This window comes from Solanum dulcamara, chromosome 5 (genome assembly GCF_947179165.1).
Source record: "Solanum dulcamara chromosome 5, daSolDulc1.2, whole genome shotgun sequence".
NCBI lineage: Eukaryota > Viridiplantae > Streptophyta > Magnoliopsida > Solanales > Solanaceae > Solanum > Solanum dulcamara.
Window position 1 is genome coordinate 7,197,990 of NC_077241.1, and position 25,264 is coordinate 7,223,253.

General features: G+C 31.0%; 2 protein-coding genes across 2 annotated transcripts; one reads left to right on the forward strand and one right to left on the reverse strand.

Annotated features, from left to right (window-relative positions):
* The first annotated feature begins 998 nt into the window (after window positions 1-998).
* Window positions 999-2,731, forward strand: LOC129890391 (protein PLANT CADMIUM RESISTANCE 7-like). The gene is made up of 4 exons (XM_055965947.1): window positions 999-1,328; window positions 1,674-1,745; window positions 2,128-2,340; window positions 2,643-2,731. Exons 1-4 carry the CDS (start codon window positions 1,052-1,054, stop codon window positions 2,729-2,731), a joined length of 651 nt encoding a protein of 216 aa, XP_055821922.1. The 5' UTR covers window positions 999-1,051.
* Window positions 2,732-8,865: 6,134 nt separating this feature from the next.
* LOC129890393 (probable peroxidase 61) lies at window positions 8,866-15,172 on the reverse strand. The gene is made up of 4 exons (XM_055965948.1): window positions 14,740-15,172; window positions 10,418-10,597; window positions 10,164-10,323; window positions 8,866-9,464 (listed from the first exon to the last, which is right to left on the reverse strand). Exons 1-4 carry the CDS (start codon window positions 14,995-14,997, stop codon window positions 9,031-9,033), a joined length of 1,032 nt encoding a protein of 343 aa, XP_055821923.1. The 5' UTR covers window positions 14,998-15,172; the 3' UTR covers window positions 8,866-9,030.
* Window positions 15,173-25,264: the final 10,092 nt, after the last annotated feature.

Genomic DNA, 25,264 nt, shown 5'->3' on the forward strand with positions numbered 1-25,264 from the left:
TGTCTATTTCATAGTATGTACATTTGCTTATATAGAAATATACAATAGCTGTAATAGAGACAAGAGGACATGGGTTACATTTGTCCTATTTAAATTTGTACAAAGTTTTATTCTACTTGCCCATAATTATATGGGCATAGCTATATTTAAATGTACAAATTTGAATCCTAATTGTGGGAGAATAATATGTATTTATGTGGAGGAGAGACTTCCATGTGTGCATCACAAAAGTGATAAGCTGCTTCTTTCCTTATTTGTTTTGCACTGTCTTCTTCTTTCTTCATTTTCTTCTTTTCTTCTTCTTCTCTGGTGCAGCATTCTTCTCCAACACAAATCACACTATTTTGGAATAATTCTCCTCAAATCTTGAATATCCAGCCATCCATAGAATAACTTTTTTATCACTGCACAATATAGGTTCTCATCGATAATCATTTGTTATACTTCCTTTTATTCCCATATTATTCTTGGTTCTCCATATAAATAAGCTATTTGTTTTAAAGAAATAGGTTTGTAATATGTTGGGAGGTTAACTAGTGGTGCTTAGATGTTACTCGTTGGCCCAGTCCCTAAAGGAGGAGGCTGGCCAATGGCCGATGGGGCCATGGTTGCTGATGGCGGCGGTAGGAAGAATTAGGTTAAGATATTGTAGTAGTAGTGAGCATTTTTTTTTCTTTTAATTGGTTTTTAGAGTAATATTTATTGGATTAGATTTGTACACGCTTTGAGTAAAAAAATATTAAAGTAATAAAATAGGCAAATAACAAGTGTGGGGTTACAAAAATTTTAAATTTTGCTTACTTAATAACCATCCATTAGTCTTCCTTTCCTAAAAGTGGAGTCAATATATCCATTTTTCTTTTTAGAAAAAAAAACTTGGAGCCAATATGGCCCTGCCTAACCAAGAAAATTGATTAAACAAATTCTTGGGAAAAGTACATCAAGAACTAAAGCCCTTTTACTTATTTTTTCCTCTCTTTTTCTTCTTTCTTCTTTAATCCCTCTCTTCCATGTCTGCTTTGTCCTCTATCATCTCTTTCTGCTAAACAAGATGAATCCCCTCATGAACTCGAATGGGTATAACCAATTCGTTGCAAATAAACCATTAGATAAGACATCGTCGCAACCATATTCATACCCTCATTTATTACCTTATGGATATGGTATGCCTCCGCCGCCACCACCACAACAACAACATCCTCCACCATATGGATCTCCTGATGGGTCTTCTGTATATATTCAAAGAGCCCCTATTGGAATAACCAAACCTATGCAAGAGACAACATGGTCAACAAACATTTTTGCATGTGGTAGAGACCCCAAAAATTGTATGTTATTCTTTCTCTATTCGAATAGTTTTATGTTGCTTGTCAACCTATCGCAAAGGTTATTCCAACATCTTTTGATGGGTTCAGTATTTTATATGATCTTATTCGTGAATCCATTACATTTTTAAATTTGAAAGGTTCATAATGTAATATATGTTGAAATTTTAGTGATTTCATATATTGTTTTTGAGATGGGGAACATGAACAAACTTACACATGCAAAGTTTTCTCTATTTTGATGAATTGAGACGTAATTGTTATTATTGTTGTTGTCCAGTATAAATCACTTCCTATAATTTAATGGATGTGTTAATTAATAATCTCATTTTATGCATATATTTATAGGTTTTACAACATGTGTTTGTCCATGCATAACATCCGGGCAAATTGCAGAAATAGTGAGTGAAGGACGTACGTGTAAGATCCACAAATAGTTATATATGTGATATAAGTTGGCGTAATATATAAAACGTGCCCTTTCACTTGGTTTCAGTTGACATATAGACTCCTTAACTTTAGATATCTAAAAGTAGACACTTAAACTTGTATAAAGTTGAATAAGTAGACATACTCAGCCTACGTGACATCCTATATGGCAATTTCATGTCCTATGTGTATTTATGTCATGTAGGACATGTGTGTCTGTTTGTTCAACTTTATACAAGTTTTAAGTGTCTACTTGTGCACATCCAAAGTTGAAGGACACAAATGTCAACTGAACCGAAGTTAAAAGGCACGTTTATGTATTTATGTTTAAATATTGTCTAATTAATTTTCTTTTTTATTGCATTTTGGACAGCATGCATGGAAGGAGTGATAATAAACTTGTTGTTCGGTTGCTTGTGTTGTAGTACACCACTTTATACTTTTAATAACAGGGTTAAATTGAGAAGAAAATTTAAGTTGGAAGGGAATGATTGTCTTGATTGTCTTATTCATATATTTTGTTGTTCTTGTGCCTTGTGTCAAGAATATCGTGAGCTTCATCGTCAAGGATTTGACCCTGCACTTGGTAATTTCTTCTTATCCCCAAAATACCCCTAGCAATATTTATTACAATAGAATAACAGGGATAGTCTAGTGCACAAAGCATTCCGAATTCATGCAGTACTGTTGGCAAAAGGTTGCACCCCAAGGGGTGTGAATTAGACTGTATATATTAATGCAAGCATTAGTCACTGTTTTTACAGCTCGAACTCGTGATCTGTAAATCACTTAGAAACAACTTTACTATTGCGAGAATTGTTTTAATTAGAATTTTTAACTCCGCCACTTCGAACATTATATCCTAATGTTTTATGTACATATATTCAGGATGGGCAGAAAATATTGAGCGACAAAGCCATGCTGTTGCTGTTTTCACTATCACCCCACCTCCAGTTCAAGAAGCCATGAAAAGATAACATTTTCAATTCTTTTGATCAGTTAATTGTCGAGGTAAGAATTATAAGTTTTACAGTCACTTTTTAATCCGTCCAACGTGATAATCATACAAATATTATGACACATTTAAAATCACAAATTTCAAAAGTCTTATAACTACGTAATTGCTATGACATGTTTTAAGACTATAAATTTCAAAATCTCTTTTAAACTTTGTGTGTATTCAAACTTTGCAACATAATTGAAACCGCAAAATTATTTATCATCACTATTAAGTCTGTCATATAAACCAACACAATATTGTTGAGTAAAATGAACCACATAAATAATATTCACGATGTATATAACTACAAAAATTATGAAGCACCAAAATAAGGTAATTAATGATGATAAAATGAGAAAAAAGGACATCAATAATTTTTTCGTGGAAAATCCTTTTAATCTAACAAAAAAATCGGGATCTAAGAGTAGCAATTGGTATCAATATAACAAAAAAAAATTACATTTTATAGTTTCAAGTAACATATTCAAAGACCACTACATATTAGAAAGAATGAATCCTCTTTTACTTGTGTGAATCTCTTGCTCTACAATGATTCATTTTCTCCTTTCTCATGAACCCAACCATATTACTTGTCGGTGGATTCTTTTTTTTTCTTTTTTTTTTGCTTGACACATAAAGTTCTTTTTCAAGTCTATTACATTTTAACTGTCATAATAGATAAATAAATACCCAATAATGGATTTTTATTTTATCAAGATTAATGATCACAATTTATGTGCAACCTACTAAGATTGGATCTGATCTTTCAAAACACAAATATTCATTTAAAGTTATTCTTAGATACCTGAGTATCCACATCATTGCTTCTTAATTTTTTCTTGGGGTCATCAAAAAACCTACTATCAACATTAGCAAATATCATATTTGTACGTACCCTTGCATACATCAAGTTTCCGACCATAGAGGAATATGAAACTTTTGTCATGCATTCTTTATCCTCCCCTATTGTAAAACATATCTCTTTCTCAACTTCATAATACTAGCAAGTCAACCAAGAGGTGTGCTAACTAGCTTAACAGTTTTCATCTTTGAGTGTTCAAGCACATATTCAATGACTCTTTTGTGATAACCACGTGTCCTATTTTGGCCAATCTTCATTTCGAGAATCCTTCATGCTAGATTGAAGTCTTTCATGTCAAATGTCTTACACAAATCTCCTTTCATCGTGGCTATTAAATCTTGTCTTTGTCACAGAAATTATCTTATTGTACATTCAACACGTCATCCACATATAATAAAAAAATGATGAAATTATTATTAGAGAATTTTAAATAAAATATAAATGGATTAATGTGCACTCAAAAGAAATAATCTTCTTTTAATTTTTCCATTTCACTGACTATATCCTTACACTTTGGTTAAACTCTAGAATCAATATTTTATATTGCCACTTTATGTTTGTAAAATGATTGCTTATTAAAAATAATAATTATATCGATATTTGAAATTTATGAAATGCATCAAATAAATGTTCAATGTGATGTTAGGGATCCAAAACATGATTAATCGTAGATGCATAGTAGGAGGGTTTATTATTATTTTATTTTATTGGTACAAGATTTATTATTATTGTTGTTACTGTTATTATTATAATTATTATTATTATTATGATTTTGCCATTAATATTTGCAGACAAAACCAGCTACACCTGGGTTTGCTTTGACTAATGCTGCTATATATCTTTGAAAGGTTCTTGTGGTCAAAGCTGGAATGTACCAAGCTAACTTTAACTTTTTTCCCCTTAATGTAGGTGAATTCTCAAATAGATTGTACTTGCAAGAAGATAGGATTAAAAACAATTTTGGATTTTGCATATATTTCCCACTTCAAGTAGATAGAAATTGATCTCAAACATGTGTTATGCTATGGACATTTCCAAAAACTACTAGCATTTGACATAAAGTAAAGGTAGAGATCTATAATTAGGTTTCTCTTTGTATGTGAATAGGTTGTATAAACTTAGTTCTTGAATTTTAGCATTCCTTAGATGCTCAATCAAAAAGTTCATGTAAAGTCCAACTCACGTGCATTATAGGTTACACATAATCCAAACAAGCACAAAAAAGGGAGTCCAGTGCACAAAGCATATCGTTTCAGGCAGGAGTTCAGGGAAGGGAATCACCCCAATAGGTGTGCTGAAGATAGTCTATCCTAATGCAAGTATTAATGATAGCTCTCACTGCTTGTGTCAAGGCCCGGGGAGGGTACCCTAAATATGGACATCACTCAGAAATCATTACTGGCTGCAAGCGAACCACTTGACCTGATCACACATTCGTTCATTCATTCAATCAACGGAAGACTTAAAATAAAGAGGTAATTAAGTGAGCAATTCCAATCAACAATCTAGCTCAAAGAAGAAAGGTCATGGGTCAATAAATCGAACTCCAATTTATGTCGTTAAATAGTCTGACAAGAACAATTCAAGAAAGTAAAATATTCAATCGACCCATCACTATCTAGTCTATAAATCCTCTATCACTACTATCTAATTGGTGCCAATGACAGGTTAATGGCTAAACTCAACGCAAGAAATAACATAAGTGGTATCCTCCGAATGTATGGGAGGACTCACTAATAAGCTGAATGTGAACAGATCCTCAACGGTGCGCCTATTGATTATCTTTTAAATCTATCTCTGCATCATAAAGCGATGCAGGTCTAAATGGACGTTAGTACGTGGAATGTATGACTATGTAATATGGCAAAATGAAATGTACAGCAAAATAGAATAATATCGGTTCAAATATCTCAAGTCAGAAAGATAAGAGAGCCTTCAATCAAGGTGTCATAAGTCTAAAGTAAGAATACAGTTTAGACAGAGACCAATCATATATAATCCAATTCAATCAAATCATTTACAATTCGATACAATCCAATCATATACAATACGTTCCAATCTAGTCATATACAATTCTATCCAATCCAGTCATATATAATTTGACCCAATCCAATCCAATCGTATACAATCCAATCATATACCATCCAATCATATACAATCACTCAACAATAAAGTCAAAGGACTCAACTCAATAGATATGCAACTTAATCATCTACAATCTCAATCAAACCAATCATATCAAGCACAATCCACTCAATTTGGGAGTTTCTCTAACCGACAAACATCACCTATGATCCAGTGATGTACAACAAGCCGACGTTATTGCCACGTCTGTTCAATACTTTGCTAGGGTATGAACAAATCAACCAATCATGGATCCATCAATCAATCGAGTCCTATCATTTTAGGACAATGAAATAGGGAAACATCCGACTTTAACGGTCCAATCTCTTCCTACATTGGCTACGTAGTTCATGGGATTCGAGTATGCACTATACTCTTACCCAATTCGGTGTTTAATCCTCCTCCAAAACTTAATATGCTCATATCTATCATGTGAGTAAAATACTCAAAATACTCTGTTAGTCTCTTTTGGACTTAGTTCAAATCAACTCATTTAGTCTCATTGGACTCTTTTCAAAACTCAGTCAATCTGGTCTCATTGGACCTTCTTTCAAAAATCAATCAATTCCAATCATCACTTCATTCAATTATGCATTCCTTTCAAGACTCATTCATGACTCATCAGGACTCCAAGTCAACAATCATTATCATCAAACTCTTCTTTTTTAAATTTGATACAATCTCAACTCAATGAATAGAGTAAATATTAGATGCATTTAAAACATAATTTTCACTCCTCAACTCAACTCAAAATAGACGTTTTAATGTAAAAATGCTCAACTCGTTTATATTCAAAATACTTATGCTCAAAATACTAATTAAGAGACTTCTCAAACTCAAATCATGCCTAAACTCTTTCTAAATCAAAGATGAAAATAATCACTCTATAAACTCAAAATAGTGCATAAATAATTTATGCAAAAATGTTCAAAAATCATTTTTTTAAAACTCCTTATCAAATAATCATTTATACTCAAAATCCTTATAAGACTCCAATCAAATCAAATTATGCAATTTATATCATGTAGTCACATTAGATTCCAATCCACTCCATCAAGACATCATCATCAACATTACCTCTTTATCAATCATTTTACCTTTTTAAAATTAAACATCATTTACATCATCATCTAACATCTTGTTCCAAAATCCTTATTTAACTCTATGTTCAATTTCATCAAACTCATTAAAATATGCAGCATCTCACTTTGAAAGCAATATTTACATGAAAACCATCAATCTCAACCTCAAGACAAATTATGACAAAAATAAAATCTCATCTTGAATTCATTTGAATGAATACATGAATCCACTCTCAACAAAACTCAACTCAAGAACATCATTGATACATATTAATTTATATACAAAAAAAACTCAATAGAAATTATAGATAACTCAAGAACTCAACTCAACTCGAATCAATGGAGATGTAGGGCACGTGGATGAAATCAATCCAACGTTGTGAGTAGCCTTACATACCTGGAATGAAGATTATCTCACCAAAAATCAAGGACATGGCTTGAAGATCTTGAATCCTAACTCTTCTTCTGCTTCCTAGTCTCTTCTCTCAAATCTCCTAAGGTGAAGGAACGGAAAACTCTGTGGATATTATGAGGGAACTAATTTTTTTGTCTCAAAACGGCTAGGGTTAAGCTTTGGGAAAGGTGGGGAAAAGACCAAAAAGTCCCTCCCAAAAATATGAAAACTGGCAGAATTTGAACTAAGTTGGAATAGGTCCGCGTCGCAGACTTGTTCCCCCATAGTTCAATTTTTGCCGAAATTTCAAGTTGAAGCAAAAACTGGCCAAGTCCGCGTCGCGGACTTGACGCGCACCTCTCTAGTTAATTGGACATAACTTTTTACTCTGAACTCTAAAAAATGTAATCTTGGTGGAGTTGGAAAGAAGATTCAAAGACCTTTAATTGGATAGGTCATAGATCACCTAATTCATTATATTCTAGGAGATATGGTCGTTTGAAGTTGATCCTTATACGAACTCATATGATACTTAGCCAATAGAAATTCTTTGGACTCGGCTTGGTGTTGGAGATCTATTATGACCCTAAAACACATCTAATACACTTCAAATACTTAGGAATTGATCCTAACTCATTTATACAATTAGAAGTTATTCAATTCGAGTCTATACGCATATGAAGAATGGTTTGAGTTTTGGCGGGAAAAAAATTTGGGGTGTTACAGCTCGAACCCTTGACGTATAGATCATAAGGATTTGTGATCCCCCTTCTTAATTGTTACAAAAAAGGCATAATAGGTAGATATGCTCTTTAACTTGGCTTCTGTTGACATATATGCCCTCCAACTTTGAGTGTGCACAAGTAGACACTTAAACTTGTATAAAATTGAACAAGTAGACACACACGTCCTACGTGAAATAATTCATGTAGGACGTCACGTAAGACGCAACATTGCCACGTAGGATGCCATGTAGGATGCCATGTAGGACGAATGTGTCTATTTGTTCAAGTTTTAGATAGTTAAAGTATCTATTTGTGCACTAGTAAAATTAGAGGTCGTAGTTGCCAGTTAAAGCATTAAATGTCATATTTATGTATTATGCCAAAAAAGAAAGTTGCATCATCATATCATAGTTAGCTATTTCGAGAATCCGAATTACTAATCACAGGGTTGATATTGCTCGTGTGATCCTCCGAGTCTCCACTTGCCTATCCCTATCCTAAAGGCGGATCTATTCCACAATGCCCATGTTGAACCTAAAATTAACTTACTAATAAACTAATGATGGCAATAATAAAAGAAACGTTGCACAAGATTTCAAGATCAAAGATTTAGTAGAATTGAAAATTCTTTCTTAGCATTGAGTTCATCATATCAAATTAGAGAATTCTAAACAGAGGAAGTGTATGGTTTGGAGTTGACTTCAGAGGTTTGACACCTTTATGCAATCAAAAGCTAGATGTAGTTGGAGTCCGTGTCAATTTGCATGCACCTCAAGTAATTTCACAGTATAATATCACAAGTGAAATCTGTGAAGAATGTCACATACGTAGACTTTACCCCTATCTTATAGGGGCAGTGAATTCTATAGATGCTCGACTCAAGTAACTAAAGCATTTCAAAGCAGGGGATGCAAAAATACACAATTCAAAGAGAACCACATCTTTATTAATCAACTTCAAATGTCTTCGATTACTATTACAATACATTGTCCTTCATGAAAACCCCAATGACATTATATCTTTTCATTGGCCAGTATTATTATTATTATTATGTATACACTGGGAAAAAGGAGAATTGCAAAATCCAACCTAATTGATATTAGGATTGTTCTTATTTGTAAACTTGCAATCTTTGCGAATTTCGCCATTTTTACCTGTCAACACTTTAAGACCTCCCATTCTGCTAATTGACAATGCAAATCCCCTTCGAAATTGTTCAAAACTATTTGCATAATCATTGACTAGTTCACCAGTGTCACTTCCATAAGATAATTGTTGATCAACTCTAAGAAGAGATTCATGAGCAAGAATTTTTTTGTAAAAATTGTTACTGAATGTGTAGTTAGAACCATATTCTGGTGTGAAATACACAGATGAGTCATTTTTGTTGTTTTTTGGACATTGTGATCTTAGGCTTACTAACATTGATCTCTTCATGCTGGGGTCTGGTTTTCCTGTACCTTTGAAATTATATAAACGGTCATAGAAGGAGCTGCAATGTGCTTGTCCCATTGTATGTGCCCCTGAAATAGGGATCAAAATAATAAGGGCGTAATGCGTAATCTAGTAATTGCAAACTTTAACGTCAATAATTTCTCTTTAAACAAAACTCTCTAAACGACTACATTGTGAATGTTATTGTGGGAAAGATTGATACTCCAATTTATAGAAGTCCAAATTTTTCTTCCAAGAGAAAATAGATATAGAAAAGTTCTTTTCCAACAAGAAATATTTTTGTACGAAGATTTTTTTTATTATTATTATTTTGGAATTTAGACACAGTTGTGTAGAATCTAAATAAGGTAGGAAATTCAAGGCAAATTTTTACTATAATAGGGATCAAAATTGAAATATTTTGATGCGACCAGGAAACAATAGTAAAGAAATAGATCTTGCCAACGTGATAGACTCAACATAAGTATTACTCAATTCCTAAGTAGTTGGGGTTGGCAATATGAATTTGCAGTATCGTAAATGCTCTATTCGAATCCATAAAAAGACAACCAAGAAAGAAGAATTATTATAAGTTGTGTCAAAAGGGTTACATTAATATAAAGGTTGATTTCTTAGATAATCACTCAACTAATAGTTATTGGAGTATCTCAGAACATCATATTTTTTCTTGATTGCAGATACTTTTCGAGATAACAACTATTAGTTGAGTGACCATATAATAAGCAGTTAAAATGACATAAAATTGTATAAGTCATATATTGGTGTACCTAAAAGTGTGACAAAGTCTTGAACATCAAGGTTTTTGGATTCAAAGTAAGCAAGTCCTTCCTCCCATGACATAGAAGGTGAAGGATAATCTATCCATTCAGCTTTTGACTCTACTCCATCCCTTCTTCCCAAGAACACTTGATAAGATGGTGCACCTGCCTGTTTTACATATTTTTTTGTGTTTGGATTAGCAAAAATTAGCTTAATATATCGCGATAAATAAAATAAATAACGCGAGAGATATTTTAGTTACATAATGAACGGCGTCCCTAACAGCAAGATTGAGAATATCAGTACAAGAAACGGCTCCAGGACATCGAATTTCAAGCACTTTTTTAATTTTGTCGATCAATAGGTATCCATCTAGCTTTGCGTTTTTCGACGAATTTCTCTCTGTGTTTGGACCCGTTAGAAGAACTGATCCATCGCAACCCTGGACAACAATAATAATGAAATAAGTACACACGTATACCGTGAATTAATTACATAATTACTTATGATGTTGTAATTAAAGGCGGATCTGGTCAATTTTTTTCAATATATATCTTATTAGGAACGTGTATTTAGGTCGGATCCATCTCTTTTTAGTTTATTTGGATCAACTTAATAGGTTTCTTTCATTTACAAATATGAAATTACATCTCAAAAATCAAGAAACAAACATGATTAGCATCTTAAACAAGGAATTACTCCCATTAACAACAAAAGTGAAATCAACATTTTCACCAAGGGATTTGTATCTCATGTATATTAAAAAATGAATTTTAAATAATATCTTCAATAAGGGAATTACACCAATCAAAATAAGAAAAATAATAGAAAAACTCTTCAATAGGTAAATACACCCCATAAATAAATGTAGAATTAGTTAAACTACAAGTCCTCAAAAATAAAAAAAATAAATGATAAATTGCATGTTTTTTCTAAGCAGTGCTCACAAAATTTCCATCACAATTTAACTACTAAAGTAATTTGAATTGAATTTAATAATCATAGAATAGCATAAATTTTTATAATACACTCCCTCCAACCATTTTTATTTGTCCATTAGATTTAAATATATATGTTCACTTTTACGTGTAAGTTATATAGTTTGAAACAAAAGATATAATTTACCGTTTTATGCCCATTTTATCCTTATTATTAAGTACTCCGATCCAATTCATTTGTCTTTTTTTGTTGTTGTTGCTTATTAAGAGTGTACTCTGATTCCAAGTTAAATATAGACAAGTAAGCATGGACGGAGAGTAATAAACAAAAGAAATTATAAAATAAAATAAAATGAATTCTGATCTCAATCCAAAATTCTCATTGAGACCCAAGTTATTCGATTTAAATACTCACAGATTTGAGATTAAGAGAAATGCTTAATTTAAGGGATTTTAAAGTTTCTATCCCTAGAAATCAGAGATGAAATAATAGAAAAAAGAAAAGGCAATATAAATATTAAAAGGATAAATAGAAAATTGGCCGAAAAGGGAATTGTTTCCGATAGATGTATGTAGGATATTAAAATCTGTATGCAAACTAATTTCTACTAATTAAAAGAAATTATCCAAAGTGTAAACACGTGCTTTTTACATGGCAATTCACGTTGGGCATGGCATCCTACGTGTAATATGTCAGGTATATGTGTCTAGTTTTTTGTTCAATTTTATACACGTTTAATTATCTACTTGTGCACAATCAAAATTGAAGGACATAATACCAGTTGTGGTCAAATTAAAAAGTATGTTTATATATTATGTCAAATTGTCAATAAATAATGTAATGATTGCATAAATAGTGTTAAGAGCTAATTACATCATATCCCTACTCTTTTTCAAATTATAAAAATTCCCTAAATTTGGTGAAATCCGGATATACATCCTAAAACGTCCTGATACATCACGTAAAGTGATATATCGGACTGATACATTGTAAAGTAATGTGCTCGATTGATACATAGAGTAAAGTGATGTTTTCAACGTCCCGATACATCGCGTAAAGTGATGTATCCGACTGATACATTGCGTAAAGTGGTATATCCGAGAATAGAATTTTTTGTAATTTTTTCAAATGGTAGAAAATTTTAGAGAATATGATAAAATAAGTTGTGTATTTAGATAATTTTAAATAATTATATTTTCTTGATATGTTAAAAGTGATCACGGAGTAAAGATGAAAGAAGCCAAAATTTAAGGCTTAGATTTAGATCATGGTCTAAGTAATATCTCCTCTATATTATAATTAATATATGCGTGTATTAAACTTAGTTGCTTATGATTTAAGCTATATGTCTTTAAGAAGCTGCCTAAAGATACTTTCCTAAGGGTTGAATAGAGATATATTCTTGTCTACCATTTTACGCGAAGGTGTTACTATTTGGGAATTAAATAGTATTTTTTTTTTGGTATCATATTCTCAAAGTTTTAAAAATATTTTGAATCATTAGCTACGTTGACTAGTTATACTTTTTAGATAGTTTTAGAATATGAATATTTTATTTTAAAAAAATTAAAGATTTTATACCTGAATTTATAATTAAAATTAAGTATTTCAATTCTCGTATTTCGAACTCCTTCACATAAATTGAAAAAGATAGAGTAACACAATTTTCTCATATTCTTGTACACCACAAAGAATTTAATGTAGTTTGGATATCAACGTAGCCTCATATATAATTGGCAGAAAACCCATTTGTTTATGCGTTGATTTTTAGATGATCACTTAACTAATAATAATTATTTTATAAATTATTTTTTTATATCGAAGAAAATTAAAATCAAAAAAAAATTAAACTTTTTGAGATAATAAATATTAATAATACACTATCAATATAGTAGAAAATTAATTATCTCATTTGTTAGGTTATTAATTCTACTTATTATGGAAGTTAAACTTAGTTGTGTCTTTACATTTTCTTTCTTTAAGGAGGAGACGTCTCACCACATTTTATAGGCTCTCTCTCTTTACTACGCTACACAATGTTTTCTTTCCTAAGGGTTGAATAGAGATATATATAAACATAATTAATGAGATAATTACAATTTAATGTCGTTGGGTGATCTAATTTACAAAATAGTCACTACATGTTAAATTGAGCCGATTCTTCATTTTTTATGCTGTATTTGTGTCGAATTCTTCAAAAACAAATACACTACTTTTAGAGAATCCGACATGAACCCGGCTTGTTGACATTTTGAAAGAGTCCAAGCAGCGTAGAGTAGATGTATATAAATATGCATATAATATACATATTCGTGTATAGATTTTGCATATTTTGACTTTATGAGTGTTGAATTTTTGAATGATGACTTAAGGTCAATAACTAGGTTCTAAATTTAATATTTATACATAAAATTAAATAAATTTCTAATTAAGATAATTATACTATTTAATTAAGCAAAAGTTATTTGGTTCGACTGAACACACTTCTAGGCTTCTAGCTCCACCCCTGCATGTGGAAATGTTAAATACTAACACTCTTTCCCTTATTTGTGTCATAATAATCGTGGACGTAACGTTATTTGGAAAAGATAGTCTTAGACTCTTGGGAACAAAACCAAAGAAGATGAAATGAAAAAATACAATATAACTAATAATGATATTTTGAGCAAAAAGCATGATTCATTTTCTTGAAAAACTTGAAAATATATTTCAATGGTAAAATCTCATAGTAATAAAGAAAATAAAAACTTTATAGTTTGAAATGTAAAAACTCTTTGGTACTAGAGTTGTCAAAATGGGCTAACCCAATCCAATCCAACTCTAAAGGGTTAGCGAGTTAAATGAATTAGAACGGACTGATCATTTTAACTAAATGGCCTATAAAATAGCAACTCAATCCAACCCTAAGCGGATTAAGGGTGGGTATGAGTTGACCCTTCAATCAAAAGATGGACAACAATGGTCTCTTAGAAAGATTATCGAACATTGATGAACAAAACACCAATATGTCAAAAATTCACATGTCTATGAGCTGCACACATTTTAGTGGAATGGGCAAGATACAACAGTCAACATTCATAGAATTCATCAGAACAAATACATTACATGATAATTTTTTTCATAAACTAGACAAGAAAGGAGAAACGAAAAATTAGGCATAGACACAAAAGTAAAAGAAGTCAAAGATCTATAGTTATAATAACTTAAATTGCCTAGTTGCCAAAGATTTTGTAAAATAAAGCGCTATTTAAAATATAATTTTTTAAAAAACTTTACGACCCACGGGCTGGCCTTTGAGACTCGCGGATTGAGCCTATGAGGCTGGCGGACCAAATGAGGCTGGGCTAAAAAATCTCATTCTTAAATGGGCTAAAGTTTTTTAGCCCAACTGAACTTAATTCAATGGTTAGGTTGGACCAGCCTAATGGGCTAAGCCTATTTTGACAACTCTATACATAAAGGCGTGAAAACATGGGAAAGACGAAAACACTAGCTAGGTCATGATTTCTTTTCTATATGTCTTAACTCATTGTGGACAGAGCTACTTACTTCCGGTTGCTGATATATCTCAGCAAACTGACTCGGACACTATAGTTATTAAAAAAAGGGATAATTGAGCGGGAAGAGAGAGACAAAGAGACATACATTAACCATGCAATCAGCATAGAGTAACTTGAGGAGTTTAGCAGTAATAGTCTCATCTTTGTCCCAATAGAGCTTCACTTGGTGTTGAACAAATGGTTCCACATTGGCACATGTATTTAGCTTCTTATAGTAATGTCTCACCAATGGCTTATCCTCAGGTGGCAAAAACACTGCGGCGTTCGCATAACCTGCATTCAAGCTCACTACAACAAAACTCATCAATATCGAAAGAAAAAAAAAATTCGAGTATTTCTCCATTTTTATAAAACTCTTTTTGACCTCCTCGTCCTCCTTCTATTCTTTAATTTGTATTACACTAATATTGAATGAGCTTGAATGTGATACAGGTTACTATGTTATCTTAAGTAGACAAAGCTATATATAGACTTAAAACTTGGTGAAGGGCTTAAAGGTGGCACTTTTGGAAATTCAAGAAAATAATATTATTCGTTGATCGATGGACATTTTTTTTTATAAGATATAATACTATATATAGTTGTTTTCTAGGCACTTTTGTGAGTTTTAAGGAACGTGTGATATGAGACTTAACGTGAATCAAAGCTAAATAAGGACTTATTATTATAAGACATTCTTCCGAAGTTATTATTTTCGTTCATTTTTTCTAGTTCATTTTGGATTATGCAAATTTCTTAAGAAATAATGATTAATATTATTTTATCATAATATTCATATTAATAGATGTATATATAGTTTTAAGTCTTAAAAATAATTCTGGAAATAAATAATTAATGTTGAGGGTAAAATAGAAAAAATATAAATTATCTTTTTTTGATATGTTAAAAGTGACAAGTAAAAGTAAAAATAAATTTTTAAAATAACGGACAACCAAAAGTGAACGGAGGGAGTATTTGGTGTTATGGTATTACTTTTTCGTTTCAATTTATGTGATATTATTTGACTAACCACAAAATATAAGAAAAAAATGATTTTTTTTAAAATGTTTGATCTATATAAAACAAACCTTGGACATTTATGAGGCTAAGAATCATCATTAAGAGTAAAAAAATGAATTTTAAAATTTTAAAGTTATTTTTAATTATATGAAAAGTAACCATTTTTTAGACTGACTAAAAACATAAGTATATATGTCACAAAATTGAAACACGCTATAATTTTTTCATTAAACTCTAGCATTCAAACGTTTGGCGCAAGTTTACGTGTAGATTTGAGGTTACTCATATGCAACTTATATACTTTACGTGTATATTCAAAGTTCAAACATAAGAATTTTTCCAAACAAAAATTTAAATATTATATATAAGATAAATTAACGACATTAATGAATACCAAAATTTGTGGGAAATATCTTTTCTTATCAAAGTTGAAAAGTACTTTTCCAAAATTTATTCACTTACCGATAATTATTACTCGGTCTATTCTATATTAACTAAATTTGTCAGACAATGCACACATATTAAAAAAACATTCAAGAAAATAATTTGAACCATATTTTTCACTATTGCCCGTTGTAAAATCATAAATATAACTTTGCAAGTAGTGTGGTTTATCTCCTAGAAAATATAAAACTTCAATAAATGAAAGGGCAAATATAGAAAAAGTTTCAAACATGCATCTTGAACTTTGAACAATTCAGTTATTTTGAACAATAAAAAAATTCTCAAAAATTCAATTAATATGAAATAGAGAAAGTATAGTTTATTAATGTATAATAATCTTGACCTTTAAAAATTAAATAGATCATATGTCTTTTATCTAAATATATACTTGACGAAATGGAGAAAAGTCGGATTTCATATATTTCATTCTCCACCTAATCTTGTAATCTCCTCTGTCATTTCTCCTTTTCGCCTATCCGCGATTTATTTATTCACTTAAGGATTCATGATTTAATGTTTAATTTTTTTTCCATTATTTGATGTTTGACCTCGACATTTATATATATCTAATCATAGTTTGCTATCAATATTAATTTTGCAATTATTAGATGTGTTCACCTTGTCTTATCAACATTGTGTTTCACTTTTTGTTAAAAGGAAAGTAATATTATTAGCTACACTAGAAGAGTTTATTATATAACTTGATTTTTCTAGGATTATAGTATTTAGATAACCATTTTGAATGGAATTAAGGGAAAAAAGAAGAAGAAAAAAAAGAGATCATACATTGCATTAAGCTTTTCAAATATATTTAATTTGCTTCTATATTTGGGAAGATTATCGGTCACCTTGTTGTCTTGCCTATTTAAATACGTACAACCATCAACAATATTGGAATAATGACAACTATGTCAAAATCTTTTGTTATTCCTTCCATTTTAATTTTTTTGTTTTTGTTTTATTTCCTTTTTAGTTAGCTTTAAAATTAAAGTAAATTATTTGGCTACTTTATCATTTCAACTTGTGACATTGTATGTTTAAGACAACATAATTAAATAATATTTTATATATTCTTAGTTTAAGATCACAAAATTATTATTTTTAATTTATTTTTTAAAACTTTGTGTCCTAAAAAAGCCAAATAAATTGTAATGGAGGGAGTAGGTATTATAGCCTCAATTAGTCATTCCATGGAAAAACTGTAACAACCCTTACAGTCGTTAAGGGCAAACTAATTGCAAAAGAAATTGAGCATGAAAATTTCTTGGCTAGCGAGTTGAATATTTCAGGCTAGGCTTGATTCGAACAAAATCTGAGCAAGGTGACGTCTAGGTCAATTTGGAAAAATGATTAGGTGAAACGTCTAAGTAGAGTTTTTTTCCTTGTTGCAAAGACGTTAAGGAGTCCTTAAGACTTTTCGAAGGTGAATTCGGGTGAGTAGAACTCCCGGTATCGAATTTCGCGTGAGGGGATTGGTTTGGAATGTCAAGATTTGAAGGTCAAGTGGATAATTTTTGAAGGATTTCCGAGTTTATGTCCCGTGCACGCTGCTACAGTGGTTGACACGCTACTACAATAACCAAATTAATTCCCGTTATGGAAGGCATTTTTGCTACGGCGGTGGTGCAATAGCGGGGTAAGTCGAAGTAAATGCAGAAAATTCTCCAAAATCATCCATTCTTATGCAAGAACTTTTTGGGGAAGTGCAAAGGCAACCTAGGGAGATTTTCTTCAGTTTACCATCAAAATAATCTGTAAAGATAAGTAAATTACTTTCCTAACTTAGTACTTTAATTCCTATGCCTCTTAAATTACTTTCCTATCTTGGTACTTTAATTCCTATGCCGTCCTACCTTAGTAGGAGTAAGGTTTGCGTACACTTTACCCTCCCCAGACCCCACGTTGTGGGATTTCACTGGGTTGTTGTTGTTGTACTTTAATTCCTATGTCTTAGAGGCAGTGTTTGTGACCCTAGGCGAGGGTTTACATTTATCCTAAGGTGGGAAAATCTGGGTTAATGGGTGTTTTGAGAATTAAGACCTTGGATTGTTTATAAAAATATTTGTTCTTGATGTATATACCATAATTCACTAGTGTAACCATGAAATGGGTAGTTCTAGGTGAATTATTGGTGGAAAATCTCTAGATTGGATGGAAAGATAATGAATTTGCCCTAGGATTTGGGATTAGGGTATAGTTCGGGAATATTTAGGCCATTTGGGATTGATTTTGTGCTTATGTTGATATTTAGATTAAGATCAAGCCAGTGCATCACAAAAAAGGAAGGCTCGGGTTTAATAAAGCATTCAGACTTGATTCGAGGTAGGTGATGGTTGATTGTTTTTTATTTTACATTATGTGTGCATGTTAACTACCTCATTAGTATTACTTATACAAATACGTTGTTAGGAAATAAAAAAGGATGAATGTAAAATGATATCTTGTTATCAATCTCATACAATTAACTTACATTGATTGGTTGTGGCTTACAAGTGTGGTTGTATTTATTGTGATTATGTGTGATATATATGATTGTCGATTGGCTCGGGTACCATACCAGATACAGATTATCAGTTGAATCAGGTACCATGCTTGGTACAAATTATTAATTGGCTCGATTACCATGCCTGATATGGGATATTAATTAGTTGACTCGGATACCACGCCTAATACAGGTTACTACATAGTTGGATTGAATATCACACCTGATACATGCTTGATGATTCTTCTGTGTGTTGATTCCATGAGTGAATCGTGTTTATTCAATGTGATACATTTATAATAGTGGTCCATGAGTGGAAGCATCGTTGTGTTCAAATACTGGGTTGGTTCTTCTATAGATCGAGATTGCATGTTAAACATTGTAGATCATATCTTAAGGATCATTAGGTGCTCCGGATTAATTGAAAGATGTGTGAAAATCATGTATGGGTGTTTCTACGATGTTGGACATATTTCATGTGACTGTTAGGTCAGGGGTGACTGAGTATCTTGTTTATATTATTGGTTTGATTGATATATATATTGTCTTGTCTTACTAAGTGATAGTTATATGTTTAGATTCGTATAGTTGGAACTGGCCAATGATCCTACTAGTACACTGTTGTTTTGTGTACTATTACTGCACTTGCTCTTTTTTTGTTGAGTACAGAGCATATTCAACGGCTGCTATGCAACTTCAGTTGTAATCCGTCGTTTTCCAAATCCAAGAATGAGTTACTTCTTTTGGGCTGCCGTGGATTCATCTTTACTTTCTAGTTCGTTATCTAGAGTTAGACTCTTTTATTATTTTTGGGGTTGCATTCCCATATTCTTGACTATTTAGAATATTTTGGTACATGACTTTTAGGTTCTGGAAGGATTATTTCCGTAGGTTTATTTTTTAATTATGAATTTTGGTATAAAATCTATGAATGATGTTTTTATCTATTTTAATGAGTTAAGTGTGGTTGGTAATTGATTCTCCCACTGGGGGTTTAGTGTGGTGTCTCTCACGGCAGATTGGATTGTGACAAAAATAGCCTAAGAATAAAAAACTAATACTCCCTCGTTCCAAATATTTGTAATGTTTCATATCTCGATAGTCAAAATTTGATTAATTTTCAAAGTCAAATTAAATTAATTATATAAATTTGATATTTAAATTAAAATTTAGATATCCAAAAATTATACGAAAAATATTATATGTAGATTGCAATTTTTCTATACCAATAATATGATAAGAAATTGTGATAAGTATTTTTGAAATGGAGTTCTATTTATTACTCACTCCATTCCTTTACTTGTCAATTTTCGGTTCTCGAGAGTCAAGCTGCATGAATTTTGATCAATATTTTAAGATGTATTTTTTCATCATATTAATATAAGAAGGATTGCATCTTGTAGTATCTTTTATATAGTTTTCGATTATCCAAATTTAAAATTTTAAATATAGAATTATTCTAATTCAATTTAGCTCCGAAAATTAGTCAAGTTGACTCTCGTAAAGAAAACTAGTATGACAAATAAAAATGAATGGAGACGGTACTAGAAAAGTTTGTTCTATAACTTAATTTGTCTATGATTATAGTACTTAGATTATTTATCGCAAAAGAAAAAGAAAGTACTTAGATTATGTAATAATATAAACCCCTCACGGTAAAAAAAATAAAAATTCAAATAAATTACATATTATAATATCTTGGTATATAAAGAGACATTCAAAAAGTATATTTTCCTAAATTGAAGCCAAAATATTCTCATCCACTTGGCCACTAGCACTAACAACTGTATAAGGATGATTAAATTAAAACAACTAATTAGCTTGTGAAGATTGATTAAGTATTCATGAAGCATAATGTACAAATTAAAGAAACTAAGTAAATTAAGCAACATAGAGATGACTTGACCGACCACGGATTAGCATACAAATTTTGTCGTTAAGAAATTAAGAAAGAAATTGTTTACTTTTAAAAAAGGTACAACTAAATTACACGAGGTTTAAAGAATGGACTGAATAATGACATATATAAGCAAAGAAAAGCAATATACTCTGATGGTATCAAAGAAGAACAAGGAAAGGAGCACTTCGTAAAATACACGTTTGATACCATGAGAATATATATATACTCTGATGGTATCAAGAAGGAAGAAATAGTGTTTCAACAAAATTGCTTGATACCATCAGAATATATTACACTTTGATGGTATCAAGAAGAAACTGTTTGATACGAGCAGTGATGTTGACATCAATATGACATTATGCTCGAAATTAAAAGAGAGAAAGTGGGGTAAGAGGGTAAATAATTTTGGCCATTAGTCTATTTAGGATAAATAGTTTCACAATTAGTCTATTTTGTGTAATTTTCTATAATAAATTATATATTTTTCTGTTATTTTATAAAATAAATATTGCTATTACATATGTTATTACAAAGTTTCAAAATAGACATATAATTTTATAAAAATTCACTGGTTCAACAAATCAACAACAGTAGTAACTAGTTATTCTTTGATAAATTTCTGTCACATGGTGCCGACGGACAATCTCCTCACATCGAGCATGAATCGTTTTTGCATAATTTAAAATATATTTTTTTATAAAAATATAAACTTATCGGTCAAGTTTTTTATTTAATACTTTTGAAATTCCAAAATTTACTTTTTGAAGAATTCGAAATTCGAAATCATAATTTGAAGTTGAAACCGACATTTTATGTGAATTTAAAATCAAAACATGAAATTACACTCTCAAATTATATGATCAGACGCCTAATTAGATATTATTATCAATGTCAATACCCGATATTTCTATTAAAGTACGACCTGATAACATCATTATGAATCTTTAATAATAAAAATTAAAAGTATTTTTCATTCTACAACTAAACACTAAATATTTTCAACACGTATTTTTTTTAATTTTAAATATGTTAGTAAACTGTATTGAAAAATATTAAACAGTAACAATAACTTCTGAAAGTAATAAAAATAGAATTTGGAATGAATCTGAAATAATAACAGTATATAAAAAATTATTGTCAGAACAAAATCGAGCCCACTGAATACACAATGTGTCCTAAGAAAATTATTCCTCTCAAAGTATCCGAGGTTTTGGAATCTTTCTTCCCAGGATAGAACGATTTACTCACCAAAGTAGAGGTACTGCAAATCTTTGATGACTGCGAACCACTTGAAGGGAAATATTTTTTCACTTAGTTAATTAAATAAATAAATAATATTAATTAATTAAAAATTAAAAAAAAATTGATCCAAAAAGATTATCAATCAATCATGTCAAAAATCCAAATCCAAATCCAAAGTCGTAGCCGTAGCCGTAGCCGTAGCCGTAGCCGTAGCCGAGCGAGCGACGACGACGGCGCGAGGGAAGACCCTCTTCTTGACCCTTTAGCAACATAAAGGAGTGCTTCTACTTTTAAATATGAGACTTTTCCTTTCCACCACCTATGTGAGACCAAAGCAATAAAGCAAGAGAGAACATATCATTTTTCCTCCACTTCTTTTCCCCTCAATTTTCCATTCAAACTATCAATTAAACCCAACAAAATAACTATCAACTTTTATTAATCACCAAAAGTACTATAACATTACAAATCAAAATTAACATGATGTCCTGTTGCCTTAATCGTTGGAAAAAACACCGACTAATTTCTATCCTTTTCGGACCATCTTCAAGCAGAAAATAATAGAGAAATTTAAAAATAATAACAACACAAAAAATTTAACATGTAAAACTCCTCAATTGGAGAAAAACCACGAGCCTCCCAGAAAAATATTCACTATATAAAAATTATTACACTATATAATACACAATATTTTTCACACACCCCAATTCTTAAAATACTATTTCCAAAGGGATCTTCAAAAGAATTATCTCTAAACCTCTCCTCCAGTATACAAGGAATTAAATTTTTGGTGATATGCTAAACCAAAGGAGCAAATCTCATTTTATAAGTACAAATGCAATAACCCATTTTTCTTTTCTTCGATGTGGGATAAATTTTGTTTTAACTTTTCTTCTTTTCAAAAACATCAACAAATCTCCACCTTTTGAAGAGAAGAAAATGCAATATGTTGGCCCTTTACAGTTGTCCAGCTACACATAATAGAGTTAGTTCTCCACCTAACTCTAAACTAGGCTAACCATGCGCAACTGCAACTTTCACATTGTCTGCTACTGACAATCATAATTCTAAATTCAAAAATTATCATACCCCTAACATAAAGAGGACATCCACTCAGATTGAAAAATCAATCCAAGAATTTTCACTTGAAATCACTTCCTAATTTCAAGAATTTCAATTTCGGCTCATGTCGAAAAACTTGTTAATAACTTATGGTGCAACCCTCTTGTTGATTTCGTGAGAGTTCATTAGCTATCAACATCCTTTCCACCATACACCTTGTATCACCTATCAACCAATGTCCATGTGCAAACTTGTGGACCAACTACCAATTAAAAATCCTCTTCCATGGCAATTCTAAAGGTAACATTTATGCCATGAGGATTTTCATCTTTCTTACAAAAAAATATCATTCCCCTCTACTAGGGAGACAACATTGACATCATTTTCTTTGGAGCTTTCAGCCGAACTAGCCCCATAATTATTTGGACATTTATTTTTAACATGTCCCGATTGATTACAATTCCAGCAAACGACCTTTTTCTTGGAGCTTTTATTTTGCTTCCATTTTCATTTAACAACAAGAGTTGAATTTTCTTGAGATTTTTCATCTCCATTCTTCAATTTTTTTTTCTCAAAAATCAATTTGCCCGTCACTTTTGAGAAAATCATAGTTTCCTTCCCATAAATTAAAATGTGTTGATGAGTTGAAGTGCCTTGTCTTCATCATCAATTTTCACTCCAATAGATTTCAATTCAGAAACAATCTCATTCAAGACACTCAGATGATCAGAAATAATTGTAAATTTATGAAATTGCTCCTTCAAATATAGCCTATTTGAAATACTTTTAGTTTGGTACAATTCTTCCAGTTTCTCCCCTAACTTCTTTTTTGTAGACAATTCAATCACATTAGCAAGAACATTTTTAGCTAAACACAAACGAATTTGACTTGCCGCTTTCATATCTAGCTCTTCTCATTCTTCATCACTAATTTTGGATTTTTTCAAGTCTCTATTGCTTTCAGTTTTTTATTAATCCTTGTCATCTTTTCCACTGGTTGGTCTCCCTCTCAACGCCTTGTGTAATCCAGATTGTATTAACACATCCTTAACTTGCACTTGTCATAGATAACACATTTTTAGATTGTACTTATTCCACTATTACTAAATATTCAAGTACCCCAAACTAACTCTACCAGAATAACAGACTTCACCAGAATCAGACGCCACAAGGACGAAACTTCTGTTTGAAAACAATAATTCTAATTCAATTTTTTTTTTCTGATGTGGAATATCAGACAAAGCCACAACCACAAAACATACTAAAATTTCAAAAGAATTATTCCACACCAAAAGCTTCAATATTACTTGTTGGAAAAAATACCAACTAATTTCCGTCCCTTCCAGACCGCCTTCAAATAGAAAATAATACTATCTTTATTTTTTCGCACTCTTATCGTCTTACGTGCGTGTTAAATGAAAGGAGGAAAAATTCTTATTTTCGGTCTGAGCTTCAAATATTATATTCAAGCCTTCCACCGCTTTTTTTTTTTCCTTCTATTTAATTTATAATTAAATGATCATAAAAATTTATTTTCTCGAAGGCTTTTATATTCGATACTGTAAATTCCATCTTAAAATATTCTTTAGAATTTCCGCTTAGAATCCGCATTTCTCACAGTATTGTAAATTTTAATTTATAATTAATTTTAAATAATTAAATTAATGTCACATATGTAACCAATAGATGGCCGTCACATATTTAAAAAAAATATTAAAATTATTTAATTAAAATTTTGTTTAAAAAAATGTCATTTTGAACTCAAAGGTGGATGACAAAGACATTTTAGGCCCAATAGATGGATGAAGAACATTTTTGTACCATTTTCAATAGTTCGATGGCATTTTAGACCCATTTCCGTTGTAATTTTCAATTTGATTCGTTTGCTATGCATGTTCATATTTCTACACTTATTGAGGATTCTATAGTAGCAGATTGAGTTTATATTGCCCCATAATTTGCATAACCCTAAATATTTGAAAATATATCAAACATGCTCATCGTCAAAGAAATACTTTAATTTGTTTTCCAATAGGTCATATGACATTCGTAAAGTATAAATGTGTTATTGTAAATTTTATCATAGTATAAATAAATAAATAAAATAGTTACTATTTTCTTATGAAATTCTATTTAACCAAACGTATATGTCAAATAAACATATTTTGAAAGTATGATTAACCATGCTTATTTTCTAACAAATTAAATAACTTTTAAAAACAAACATATTTATCTAGTACACAAACTAAAAAAAAAACACGTTTTCAAATTAGTTGTACCTTTATTCAACTAAAAAACGAAAGGGAAAATTATACCTAGACTAATTGTGAAACTATTTATCCAAATTGGACCTAACTCAAACTATTTATTCTTAATAGACTCATGACCCAAACTATTTACCCTTTTATCCCATTTTTCCTTTTAATTTCGCAAATGATGTCATGCTGACGTCAGATCACTGCTCCTCTTTGATACCATCAG

Excerpts from the sequence above, each read along its gene's own strand:
- LOC129890391 (XM_055965947.1), top strand. The coding sequence starts at position 1,052 with ATGAATCCCCTCATGAACTCGAATGGGTATAACCAATTCGTTGCAAAT. Across the intron at positions 1,329-1,673 it reads TGGTAGAGACCCCAAAAATT|GTTTTACAACATGTGTTTGT; the intron begins GTATGTTATTCT and ends ATATATTTATAG. Across the intron at positions 2,341-2,642 it reads AGGATTTGACCCTGCACTTG|GATGGGCAGAAAATATTGAG; the intron begins GTAATTTCTTCT and ends ACATATATTCAG.
- LOC129890393 (XM_055965948.1), bottom strand. The coding sequence starts at position 14,997 with ATGGAGAAATACTCGAATTTTTTTTTTCTTTCGATATTGATGAGTTTT. Across the intron at positions 10,324-10,417 it reads TTAGGGACGCCGTTCATTAT|GCAGGTGCACCATCTTATCA; the intron begins GTAACTAAAATA and ends TATGTAAAACAG. Across the intron at positions 9,465-10,163 it reads AGACTTTGTCACACTTTTAG|GGGCACATACAATGGGACAA; the intron begins GTACACCAATAT and ends TCCCTATTTCAG.